The 13,113-nt window shown below is 43.4% G+C and overlaps 2 protein-coding genes and 1 long non-coding RNA gene across 3 annotated transcripts; 1 reads left to right on the top strand and 2 right to left on the bottom strand.

Moving 5' to 3' along the window:
• Positions 1 to 5,093: 5,093 nt before the first annotated feature.
• Positions 5,094 to 6,960, top strand: LOC120698891 (cytokinin dehydrogenase 9-like). Its single transcript, XM_039982659.1, has 4 exons — positions 5,094 to 5,797; positions 5,895 to 6,022; positions 6,099 to 6,356; positions 6,457 to 6,960. The coding sequence occupies exons 1-4, from the start codon at positions 5,200 to 5,202 to the stop codon at positions 6,721 to 6,723; spliced, it is 1,251 nt and encodes a 416-aa protein (XP_039838593.1). The 5' UTR covers positions 5,094 to 5,199; the 3' UTR covers positions 6,724 to 6,960.
• LOC120698892 lies at positions 5,643 to 11,005 on the bottom strand. Its single transcript, XR_005685063.1, has 5 exons — positions 10,799 to 11,005; positions 10,307 to 10,385; positions 7,250 to 7,336; positions 5,922 to 6,330; positions 5,643 to 5,781 (listed from the first exon to the last, which is right to left on the bottom strand). It is a non-coding gene; the product is annotated as an uncharacterized LOC120698892 (long non-coding RNA).
• A 1,372-nt stretch (positions 11,006 to 12,377) lies between these two features.
• On the bottom strand, positions 12,378 to 12,821 carry LOC120700822 (heterogeneous nuclear ribonucleoprotein A1-like). The gene has a single exon (XM_039985044.1). The coding sequence runs from the start codon at positions 12,819 to 12,821 to the stop codon at positions 12,378 to 12,380; it is 444 nt and encodes a 147-aa protein (XP_039840978.1).
• Positions 12,822 to 13,113: the final 292 nt, after the last annotated feature.

The raw sequence follows: 13,113 nt of genomic DNA, 5'->3' as shown, positions 1-13,113 counted from the left end.
AAAAAGAGGATCCAGCTAGGAAACTCTTCCGACAAGCATCCATAGGGTTTGAACGGTGCAAATAGAACCCTCTTGTACGGAGTTTAAGCTCCAATGATAGGAATTTTACCGCTTCTATTTATGTAACAGACAGATACGCTAACTCAAAAAAAAACAGATAAATACGCTGGTGCTGATGATAGGTTCTAAGAGTATCTCCAGCAAACCCCTAGTCCCCTACTAAAGCTCTTATTTATGAAGTAGGAATTTAGAACGAAAAAAATCACTCTAAGCAGAGCTCCTACCTAAACCCTCAAAGTAGGGAGTCACCCAAATCTCTCTTCCCAGCCCCATCTCCCACGGGTGCTTGGGGAAGCCCCTACTCGTCAACCGCAGCGCCGAGCCACCGGAGCAACGCTGTCGCGCCGAATCTGCCCTGGCCGCCCCTGCTCCTGCGCGAGCCGCCCGGCCGCGGGAGGAAGCGCGCCGCCGCCGCGCCAAGTTCTTGGGCTCGTCGCCGGGTTGCTAGGTTCTTGGGCAGGCACGGCTCCCGCTGCCCCTGCTCCACGCCGCCACCGCGGCCCAGGCCGGTAGCGCTGCCCCTGCTCCTCGCGCCGCTGCTTCCATGAGTGCGCCGCTGCTCATTGATTTGAGTTCTTCTGCCGCTGCTCCGGCGAGTGCGCCGCCGCTCCCGCGAGTGCCCCGCCGCTGCTCGTGCTGCCGCGCGAGCAAAGCAATGGAGGCCCCGTGGCCTCCTCCATGGAGAGCGCCCAGCTCGGCCATGGAGGCCCGCTTGCCTATCTTGATTCCCGAGCACCGGCTGCACTTGGCCATGGAGCCTCGGGGGCCTTGCCTAGACATCGCGCCGAGCTGGGCATGGAGCGCTGCGACTTGCCGGCCGAGCTTGGCCGCTGCGAGAGAGATGCATTCGGTCGAGGGAGAGAGACACGAGAGAGATGCTCGGGGATGCATCGATGGAAGAGAGATGCAAGAGAGGGAGAACGAGTTGTGATTCTTGCTAGAGATGGGTCGCGAGGAAAAAAAAGTAAAAAAATGAACCTCTAACAAATGGACCCACCTGTCACAGGAGAGTAGGGGCTGAAATTTAAGGACTGTTGCTAGAGTTGAGAGTAAAAATTATAGCCACTAAAAGTAGGAGAAACTCTTATTTAAAAAAGTAGAGACTATAAATAGAGGTTATTACTGTAGATGCTCTAACATCCTCAGATTTAGGGTGTGTACTATCACATAGTAGGCCAGTCTTAATGAAAGTATCATATGAGTGTCATGAGCATTAAATTAACTACCATAGCACAATCATTATAAAGAGAGAGGATAGAGAGCGTCATGAAATATGAAAGGAGTATCATCTGTATCATCACATGACACTTTGCTGACTCGATTAACTAGTTTTTGGTAACTATACCGTAACATTGACTTGAGTGTGCTTGTGCTGCCATCAAGTGATGTCACTTGTTCCATCTAAAAAAATGCTATCTCATCTGAGCAGTGGTACGGAAGGTATGACATGTGACTTGGGTTTAATGTATATGTCCCTCCGAACTACTACAAAAGAGACTCGTTCAATGTATATGCCCTAAATGAAAGGATATTATTTGTGAATAATGAATAGACCATCATGTGGAGTCTATATACTACGGCTTCAATAATTGTGCTAAAGTGTAGAACTAATTTGTATTTTCCCACCAATTGTTCCACCTTATATCAATAATGGAAACGGTTTAAAAATGCAATGGCAACAGGTAACTAGAACGGAAGAAAACCAAAATGACTAAAGACATGACAGATTGAGAAACAAGGCATTTTTGTACAATAAAAATCATAGTTCTCACGTGCAAATCCTATGAAATTGCTTTACTTCAGCATGTCAAATAGACATCTCAAAGTTGAAGCATATCAGTGTTATATCTATCCATTTTGGGCCTCTTACCATGAGATTGTAGGGCTTAATAGAGCTTGCCAAGCAGACATATCTGAATAGCTTATTTGAAAGTAATTCAAAGAAAGTTGCCCCCAGATGAAAACGAACTGGTTCTTGGATGTCAAATCCAGCATACTAAAAGTGGTCATTGCCACCAAAGCAGTGTAGCCAACCTGCCCAACTGCCATCCACTAATATCAACAATGGTGGCCCCATCCACTGATAGATCTTGTAGTAGTGTGTAGGGGACTCCTGCTGGGACTGGGCGCCAAGCCTCCTGGCAATCGACAGCGCGAGCCAAAACAGCGAAGGAACAGCTCTTGAAAGCATGCAGATGCAGATCAATGTCACCTTTGCGAAATGCGATTGCCATGTATGTCATGGATTAGGGAATCTAGTCTCCATCCTGTCCTCTGGAGTCAACCTCGCCTTTAAAGAGATGGAGGCGTCCCCATGACCCCATTTTATTTTATTTTTTCTTTTTGTACTTCATAAAGTTATCTCCATTAGGAGTTTAGGACTAGCATCATCCTAGAACTGTATAGTTCAGATTTTGACTAAAAGTAATACCTTCGCAATATGTGATTCTGGCATAAGACAACATGTGTGTAAATCTCTTACATATATACCGTACCAGTATAGTTTTACTAGAATTTTCAAATATACAATGACAGAAACTAGTGGTTTCTGTTAGGTTTTCATGAATATATCAATGTTGCTCCCACATGTAAATAGTTACAAATCAATAATCGGCGACAACACCTAAGACTCTAGCACTGGCGGAGCCAAGTGTCGGCGAACCTGGGCAGTGGCCCCCCCTTGCTCTGCGCCGATTTCTGAGGATCCAGTACCATTCACAGTTGCTCAGCAGTGAGCACTGCAGCAAATAGTAGTCCAAAGTAGAGAGCCAGTTAGACTGCATGCCCTACAGGCACACAACACTCAGGAAAACAGTCGGTAGCAGACTAAAACTCTTATTAAAGCTCTAGCTCTTAGGCTACGAAAGCACAGTCGGGGCAAGCAGCATGTCAGCAATTGACAATTTGATCCTTGGGGCTTATGTAGAAGCTTATCTATGTTCGTCCGGCCCCCCCTTGGTAGGATTCCTGGCTCCGCCACTGGACTCTAGCTAGGAACCTAGGAGGCTAATCAATTGTTTTCTTGGGTTACTATTAATCCTCTACCCATGGAGAGTAGTAGCAATGGAAATATACTGTCCACATTAGTTGATAAGTGAAGGACCAATGCAAAAACATAAAGCAAGGACTTTCTTTTCAAATGAAGAAAGTCACTCAAGTGCTGATCTATTACATAAGAAAAAAACATTTCCAGATAACTTATACAAAATTACCTTTCGTTTTCCTGAAAAAGATTTTAGTCACTTTGGCAGCTCCATACATTTGCTGTAAAGATAGAGTAGAAAAGGAAAGCCCACTACACCAAGTCATTCCTTGATAATGATATGGTAGGTACTTCCAGTAACAATTATATATAGATCACATCCTGATTTTGCGTGCATGCGTTTAGGAAGTAGATGAAAATATATATTTTGCCCCTTCAGTTATTCACAGGTTAGGAATCATGACAAATCATGGTTGACTGACAATATCGGCACAAAGACTTACAAGACATATGGTTAGATGGATTAGAATCAGATTATTCATGGGGGCATCATGCACAGAAGATGGAGAAATTTGATCCCAAGAAAAGTACGAATGGTCTTTATTTTTCTACTTTATATGGCATAGCTGTCTCTTAATTTCAATATGTGTAAAGAGAAGATACAATAGTTGGAAGAACATCTGGTTTACTGTACAGATTTGCTTGTGTTGCCTTCAAACAGATAGGACCACATACCCGAAACAATGAGGATCCAAGAATCTATTAGATAAACTCTAACAATAACTTGGAAAAAAAAGGCTCTACAAGAACATGTCATTTCTTCTGGAGAAACCTTAGAAGGAATAACTGGGTAAGTAGCTAGGGTATAACAATCAACACCATGTTGGCAAAGGGATTCTACATTATCATGTGAAAGCTCTTGGTTACCACAAAGGAAAAGAATCCTTCAGCATTCAATGTCCATACGATTGAGCTAAGAATAAATATTGGCAATTTCTCTTAGAAATGTATTAACATTGCTAAAATTGGCTAGACAGGATGATTCTTATCGACATGTATGTTCTGCAGAAACAGATATGCAAGTTTATCAGATATGCTCAAGAGGATGTTCGCCACTTACAAGTCCAAAGGCACAATTAAATATATCACATCTACAGATGATCCTGCTGAAGACTCACATGAAACCGGATTTGAAGCATCCATTAGACCCTGCTAGACAGAAATCAGGTCTGCCACTTTCATATCTGCTACGTTACCATCTGGCTCGACTAGAAGTTCGATCCTGCTGAGATATGCATCGCCTATACAATTCAAAATATATCTCTGTCACTGCACGATCCTTGCAATGTCACTGTCCTCGTGGCTTGGTGTAGTGAATGATATGAACCATGATGGACTGAGTCTAATAAATGGACTACATCTCTTCATCCGTCCTCCATTTATTTACTGACACATGTTTGTGCCATGCTTCAAGCAGGAGCAACAAAGGGGCCGTTTAGTCCCCAAAAATTTTTGGGGTAAAAATTTTTGGGACCATTTGACCACTAATTAAGAGTATTAAATATAGATTAATTATAAAACTTATTATACGGATGGACTGGAAATCGCGAGGTGAATCTATTAAGGCTAATTAATCTGTTATTAGAAGTTCGTTACTATAGCACAACATTGTCTAATCATTTCATAATTAGATTCATTAGATTCGTCTCGCGATTTCACCCGGGGGTTATGAAATGGGTTTTGTCAGTAATCCACATTTAATACTCCAAATTAGTGGTAAAACGTTACAAGTTATTGTAGCGCGTGAAAATTTTTGGGAACTAAACGGGCTCAAAGCAATATACTCTAGATAGGAACACTCGCACCAGTGCAATATGTCTGCAACTCTGCATCCATATTTTGCAGTCAAGCCTGTTCTCATACTGATCCTAAATCCTAATCTACCAAACAGTTCAAAAGTCTGGTTTGACGACACCACCTCCCACACTAGTCCACATGCAAACCCCCCAAGTCCCCCCTTTAAATCTCCCTCCCTCCCTCTCCATTCCCATTGCTCTGCTCCTGAACCAAAACACACTATCGTCCTACCGCTTTCATCTTTCTCCTCAGAATTTTGAACTGTTGAACTAGTCGGTTCTTGTGCTGTAGGTAGAGCCATGAAACCATCAGTTCTGCAATACCTGAAATTTTTCCTTTTATTTGCTTTTGGTGAAGTTACCACTGCGCACGTGCCTGACCAAGATGTGCTTGCATCCCTCAATAAACTACCCCTTGATGGCCATTTCAGCTTCAGTGACGTGTCTACCACTGCCGCTGCCCAGGACTTTGGAAATCTCTCTAACTTCAAGCCAGCTGCTGTGCTTCACCCAGGCTCAGTAGATGACATTGCCACTACGGTCAGGCATGTTTTCTTGAGGGGTGAGCACTCATTGCTCACCGTGGCGGCTCGTGGGCATGGACACTCACTCCGAGGGCAGTGCCAGGCAGCTGGAGGGATCGTCATCAAAATGGAATCCCTCCGGACTGCCAGAATGCAGGTGCACTCTGGTGCATCGCCCTATGTTGATGCCTCAGGAGGAGAACTCTGGATAAAAGTCTTGCACGAGACATTTAAGTATGGTCTGGCACCAAAGTCATGGACTGATTATCTCCACCTCACAATTGGAGGCACGCTGTCGAATGCAGGGGTCAGTGGGCAGACGTTCCAGCATGGCCCACAAATCAGCAATGTCATGGAGCTGGAGATTGTGACAGGTATTAGACAAAACCTTGATGATATGATGATTTAGAAGTTTCCAAAGCAGCAAAATGAATTCTTATCTGACTTATATATCGTGACTGTCAAATGCAGGAAGAGGAGACATCATCACTTGCTCACCTGAGCAGAACTCTGATCTCTTCCATGCTGCTCTAGGTGGACTAGGTCAGTTCGGCATCATCACTAGAGCCAGGATTGCCCTCGAGCCAGCTCCAAATATGGTATAACAAAACAATTAATTTATATCAACTTAATGCTAGCAAAAAGCCACTTGTTAATGATTTGAATATGCAATAGGTGAGGTGGATTAGAGTTCTCTATTCAGACTTCACAAGCTTCACAGAGGACCAGGAGATGCTTATTTCGGCAGAAAGGACCTTTGATTATATAGAGGGTTTCGTAATCATCAACAGGACAGGCATCCTGAACAACTGGAGATCATCGTTTAACCCACATGATCCAGTGTGGAGCCAGTTCGAGTCGGATGGCAGAGTGCTCTTCTGCCTCGAGATGACGAAGAACTACAACCCTGAAGAGGTGGACAACATGGAACAGGTGAGCAGACAAATCGCGTGCCATCAATATGGTTATGACTTGTGACTAATATCAAATCAAGTTGTGAATGATCAAATTATGTGTCTACACATGTCTGCAGGAGGTCAACAACCTACTGTATCAACTTAGATATATACCTCCATCCCTGTTCCACACAGATGTCACCTACATCCAGTTCCTGGATAGGGTGCATTCCTCTGAGGTCAAACTGAGAGCTAAGGGGATGTGGGAAGTCTCACACCCATGGCTAAATCTCATGGTTCCAAAAAGTTCAATCCACACATTTGCACGGGAGGTCTTTGGGAAAATACTGAAAGACAGTAACAATGGTCCCATATTGCTCTATCCAGTAAACAAATTCAGGTAATTAGCCGCTGATAAAAAAATTCTGGTAATTAGATGATATGTGAAACCAGAAACCACACGGTGACGTGCCTTCTGTAGTTTGATTGACTGACTATTTCCATTTCGTGCAGATGGGACAACAGAACGTCAGTAGTCATACCAGATGAGGAAGTTTTCTACCTAGTGGGATTCCTATCCTCAGCACCATCTTCATCAGGCCCCTACAGCGTCGAACATACATTGAACCTCAACAACCAGATAATAGAATTCTCTGACAAGGCAGGTATTGGGGTGAAACAATATCTGCCAAACTACAACACTGAACAGAAGTGGAAGGCCCACTTTGAGGCAAGGTGGGAGACATTTCTACGAAGGAAAAATGCCTATGACCCATTGGCCATCCTAGCCCCAGGACAGGGAATATTCCAAAAGGCATTGCTACCGTTGTCTTCATGATTGTATCTACTGTAGAACATATGTTAGTACAGAACCATAGGTAAAATACTCTTTAGCAATCTATGGAGCACAAGAAAACAGAGAAGAGTTACTTTATCTTTGAGACATCTTTGATGCTCTCTGGAAGCAATCATTTGATGATTATATCAGCTCCATCATCTGTTACGCCACACAAGAAACTGTACAAAGAAGAATGGTCAACTGAGCGTTATCAAATACAACACATTCTGAGTACTGTGTTAACTGATGATAATAGCAAAAGGGAGAAACTACTTGGAATGATGAGGAACAAATAAAACTGTTGAACATCTAAAGTACACCTACATGCACACAGTGTACGAGTGTATTTCATCAAGGAAAATACCCTACATTAATGCAAAAGAATCAGCATTTAACAAGAAATATTAGAATCTTGATGTTTTCCTAGCTGAAGTATCATTTGCCTCATAAGTATATTAAGGCATTCTATAGCATTTCACTAAAGACAGTATATTTCAGTATTGTGCCTGTGATCAATTATTGAAAACTTGCGAGATAAATCTGTCAATCCAGTAGCATATGAGTCCATTTGACCAGAAACAACTGCGAGACTCAGAAGTCAGGGCATACACAATCAGGCTTACTAAAGGGATTAAAACTGATGATACGAGACATTTTTGCACTTCCCCGTTGCGATCAAATGTCTGAGACATCAACCACCTGCTCTTCTCGTGTGTCTTTGCTCAACAATTCTAGTTTCACTTGTTACAGAAAGTAGGACTGCATGACCTCTCTCCACAGCTGAATTAATCCTCCTTTGATGAATGGTGGGCTAAGGTAGAGACGAGAATGGTTGATCTGGCCATGAAAGGGCTTAACTCGATCATCATCCTTGGGGCTTCGACAATTTGGAATCATCAAACCGATGTGTTTTTTATGATAACTCCCAACTTGGCTTGAGCATTGTTGCTCGTTTGTGAGGAAATGTACTACTGGAGTTTAGCAGGGGCTCGGGGCATGTCGAGAACAAAATTCTAGTATATGGAAAAGGTAATATGCAATTTAACCAAAAGGTAAAACATGTCCCTGAAGCATTTACAGAAGCACATGCTTCACATTCTGACAGAACAACAATAAAACATAAAGATGAGTATCCAGAACTAACTGAAACGGTAGCAAATAGAGACACATAATGAGAAAGAGAGACAACAGATAATTAGATCAAATGGCATCTAAAAAAGCACCAGCTAGATCTACAAATCTTGAAGCATAAGCACATTTTGAATCTTAAGAGACGAATACAATTTAAGCAGGAAGTAACAGCACGAGTGCCATAAAAACATAGCAACCATACTGCCTATAAGTGGGATGTGAGTATGTGACCGCACAATCAACCGAACAGATGAAGCATTCACGATGCAAAATTGAAACAACAAATAAAACTGGAAGCTATGTTTGGGTCTCACTTATCTCTGCAAATCTGATAATAATCTAGTTAAAGCTTTACCATTCTGATTATGTCTGTCTACATTATAGAAGTTACGTTGATATGGTTGTTCTCTAAAAAGGATCCTGCTAAAATATAGCTCAGTGCCCGTCCAAATCAATCTAGACTTTCCATCTCAACAGATACTATCATCAGCATTTGTACACCCTTGCAAGCTATACCACACCTACGTAAGTTACAAACACTAATACTAGTCAAACATTATTGATTTTCAAACTAGGATTATCATCTAAAAGTGAGAAAAAAAACATCTGACAAACCAACATCCACAGCAAGGTGAAAGTGGAATCATCCCCACCTCAATCTTTCACCAATAAAAAATATTAAACAGAAAAGGGAATCAAATTATCCAGTCAATTTGACAATCTATAGTTAATCATATTAACAATTAAACATTTTTTTCTAGAATGGACTGCCTAATAATGCATTGTTTGTCATAAAAGCATATTAGACTTTCCCACCTTTTTTGTCCTACCATTCTCACAACTTCTTGCAAAACCCTAAGCGCGTGCTTCTATAATCTTCTGATTCTAAATAATATATATCATAGACACTACTTAAAACTAGTGCAATACCAATAAATCATCTGAACCGAACCTACTTTTAAATGCATGCTAAGCTTAACCCTGGTGAACACCCTGTCAATAAACTCCTTCATGGTGATTCATAAAGTAAATCATCAGAAGGGGAAAAACGTACTAGCATGGAACTAAGCACACATATACTAGCAGACGTGCATCAAGTATGTAACACTAACAATATGTTAAATCTCAACTTTGCAAACAAAGTCTGGAACTAAGCACAAAAACATAAAAAAAACATTTCCTTTTTTTTACCATGCACTACTTACAACGTATCATAAAGGTGGTAGTGGTTCTTCCGGAACATGACATCAATTGGCCAAAACCAGTCCTTGTCAAAAAACCTAAATTGATGGGATACCAAAAAGGTAGCCCGGGGCCATAACTACTATTGTTGATTGACAACATTGAACTGGCCAATGGAAGGTCTGATTCACCTTATCCTTTGCAGCAGCATCTAAAGGGTGTAATAAACATAATAATTACTAAAACAGGCAATGATTCCTTGGTCCGTCGATCGGAATCCGGGTGACCGTAAGTTAAGATCCCGTTTAGAATTAGCATTTGACGAGTAAAATAGAAAAAAAGATTGAAGTCATCAACCGACCCGTACTATGTATTATAAAATACACATGGTGTATAATCTATATATTTTTATATGCTAATCAATATATTTATATAGCTTCGTGTAGCACGTACGAGTATATTTGCTAGTAAACAGAAAAAGGAATATTGCAATCACACATGCTGATGGCTATGTCATGAGTGTTTTGAAATGCGTTCGATTGTGGCTTATAAGACGGACGAAGTCACAAAAAAGTAGCCTGTCATATCAGTGCTCTCCAGTGTGCCTGTGTGACTGCATGTGGTCTAACTCCACAAAATAACAATTATTGTACCGACTTAGGATATCGATAACGATGTAGAACTCTTGCACTTGCATTAGTAATTATAGTGCAATTGTTGTGGACTACCATTTGGATAATAGTTGCCTAGAAAAGCACATGGAAAACTGCAAATATACCTGACAGTCATAACCTAAGAGATAGTGATCATGTCAGATCAAGTAAGGTAAATGTCACCTCTACAAACGAGAGTAGTTGAAGTTCCACGATCTTTCCATTGGAAGCAAATGTGCACAACACAAATCTCCGTGATCACCTGACAGAAGCAACAGCAGACAGTTAGAGCTCCGTGATCAGAACTGAAAATCTCTCTTTAACTGATGCACTACCGATCAATGGCCTGCGCTGGGCCGACAAAAATGGGGTTCTGATAGAATCAACAGGATGCAGGTGGCCACAGTTCAGCGTAATTTCGCGGGTGTGCGGTTCAATCTGTCTCGTTCAATCTAACCTGGAAGCACAACACAAAATATTGTCCTATATATGACGCGAAACGCGCGGCGCAATTTTTCCGATCCTTGCGTGTTCACCTGAGAAACCGCTCCCTACGATAGCATCCCCCGGCCATCGCAACGATCAAACAGCAGAAGCAACCCATGGGCAGCTTGGACAGGAGCCGAGGCGTGCGATCGTGCGCCGCGGAGGGGAAGATGGCGGAGGGGAGCTTACCGGGTGTCCGACGAAACACTGCCGCAAACGCCGCGTCGGCGGCGGCGATTTGCGCTGGGGCTTTCAAATTGAGAAGCGGAGAGGCGGAACCGAGAAGAAGGGGCCGGGCGGGCGGCGACGGCAACCAGCCGACATGGCCGGCGACGAGAGGGGAGCCGGAGCCTTTCGTCTCTCTGAGGCAGCAGCCCCCTAGCCTCGAGTGGGCCGTGGGCCAAGTTGATGCCTGAACAAACGTGGCCCGAACAAGGATGGGCCAGACCATCCTGGTGGAGACTCTCATACAACTCCAGCAGATTGATCTTCCCCCTTTTCCTTTCCACTGTTTCTCAATATAAGAGATTGATGTTGAAAAACCTAGTCCAGCAGATTAATTTTTTTTATCTCCCTTTCTCATTTATTTTTTTTTCAATCCCCAATAATTTCTCTCCAATCCCCAATAGAAAGAGGAGACATCGCGTCTCCCTTTCCATATAGAAAGGGGGGAAATCAATCTGCTGGATCACTTCTTCCATATATATTGAAATTGAGAAAGAAAATTTCCCTATATGGTGAGAAAGAGGAAACGGGAAGATCAATCTGTTGGAGTTGCTCTTATATATCTTGTGGAAGATAGTTGCGTATCGTGGCTTTAAAACGTACTCCCTCCCGTTCCAAATTATAAGATATTTCAATAACTTTGGAGAGTCAAATTTTTTTATGTTTGACCAAATTTATATAATAGAATAATGACATTTATTATATAAACTAAGTACCATTAGATTTTTTATTAGTTATATTTTTATACTACATCAATTTGATATCATAAATCTTTATATTTTTCTCTATAATCTTGGTTAAACTTGAAATTGCTTTGACTCTCCAAAATTTTTGCGATGTCTTATAATTTGGAACGGAGGGAGTATTAGGCTCAAATCAAATTAGAGATCTAAATTTAACTTTTTCTGAAAAATAGATTAACATATAAAAGTAGAAGATTTCATTGTTTTTTCATAAACACATTTTGTAAACTTTTTGGAAATAAATACCACCTTCAACAATCTTTGCGAACTACTCTAACATCTTAAGTGAATGCATTCAATCGTTCTGTTCGGCTAGCAGTGGCTGGTGGCTGGTGCTGATTTGTTGTGAGAGAAAAGTACTGTTGGCTGGCTGGTGGTTAGTGCTAATTTAATGTAACACCCTAGTTTAAATTCCAGCATTTAATAATAAATTTAATTGGTTTATTTAATTTTCTAGGATTTATTTTGCTTAGTCTGGCATTTAACCTAATTTTTGGTTTCACAAGTAATTAAAATTTGTCTAAGTTTTAAAATTTGTTGTTGCATTCATGCTGGTGCATATTTTGTTTATTTTGGTTGAGTGCTAGGGAGTTTGAATTCGAATTTGTTTGAATTCAAACTAGTTTGTGTGAGTTTGTAAAAGAAAAAGAAAAAGAAAAAGAAAAGGAACCCATAACCCAAACCCCACACTAACCCAGTCCAAAACCCAACAACCGGGCCCAGCCCGCTCTCCCTCTCCCACCGGCCCAGTGCGCCAGCCCGGCCGGCCCATCCCTCTTTTCCTTTACCCCGCGGCCCAGCTAGCTCCGATCCCCACACCCGCCTCGCAGCCGGCCCAGCGCCCCGCTCAGCCCACAAACGCGCTCCCCTCCCCACTGACCAGCCTGGCCCGCCTGCCAGCTTCCCAGCGCCCGCACCGCGTCGCCCTTTCCCTTCCCGCTGCCAGCCCGGCCCCACACGCCAGGGCCATCCTCTTCCTCCGGATCCCGCTCGCGCAACTGCCGCCCGAACATCTCGCCGGGGATCACGCCCGCCCCCCCCCACGGCACGCCGCCCCAAGATCCCCGCCCAGCCTTTAAATTGGCCCCGCAGCCTCTGCGCCCACCATCTCGCTCAGCCGCGCCGCCGTAAACCCTAGCACGCCACAGCTCGGCCACGCCGAGACCCCCTGCGCCGCCGGTGAGCACTTCTGCCGCCCCGTTTTCTCGCCGCCGTCGGCCCCGGGCCCCTTCTAACCCTCCCATCGGTTTCACAAGAGCACCGCACATCGATCTGAGGGGTCCAGACGCCCAGGCTCCCTATGCATCTCCTTCTCCACGAGAGCCGCCGCAATGCTGCCGCCGGACATCACCGTCGACGCGTCTCCATCGCCACTTTGCCCGATCCCGACCCTAGGTGAGCACCCCAGGGTCCCTGTCCTCCTTCTTCGCTAGATTTGGATCTCCCTGGCACATTCTAGGTGCCTAGTCACCGCACTCCGGCGAGCTCTGTTGCCGCCGACTTGCCCTCGCCGTCGAGGGGACCTTTCCCAGCCCC

The sequence above is a fragment of the Panicum virgatum genome, chromosome 3K (assembly GCF_016808335.1).
Source record: "Panicum virgatum strain AP13 chromosome 3K, P.virgatum_v5, whole genome shotgun sequence".
Lineage (NCBI taxonomy): Eukaryota > Viridiplantae > Streptophyta > Magnoliopsida > Poales > Poaceae > Panicum > Panicum virgatum.
This window is presented reverse-complemented; position numbering and strand designations above follow the sequence as displayed.

What these genes read in the sequence shown, in the direction of transcription:
- LOC120698891 (XM_039982659.1), top strand. Translation starts at nt 5,200, where the DNA reads ATGAAACCATCAGTTCTGCAATACCTGAAATTTTTCCTTTTATTTGCT. An exon ending in GGAGCTGGAGATTGTGACAG is followed by an intron (nt 5,798 to 5,894) that starts GTATTAGACAAA and finishes TGTCAAATGCAG; the next exon opens with GAAGAGGAGACATCATCACT. An exon ending in TCGAGCCAGCTCCAAATATG is followed by an intron (nt 6,023 to 6,098) that starts GTATAACAAAAC and finishes AATATGCAATAG; the next exon opens with GTGAGGTGGATTAGAGTTCT.
- LOC120700822 (XM_039985044.1), bottom strand. Translation starts at nt 12,821, where the DNA reads ATGGGAGGGTTAGAAGGGGCCCGGGGCCGACGGCGGCGAGAAAACGGG.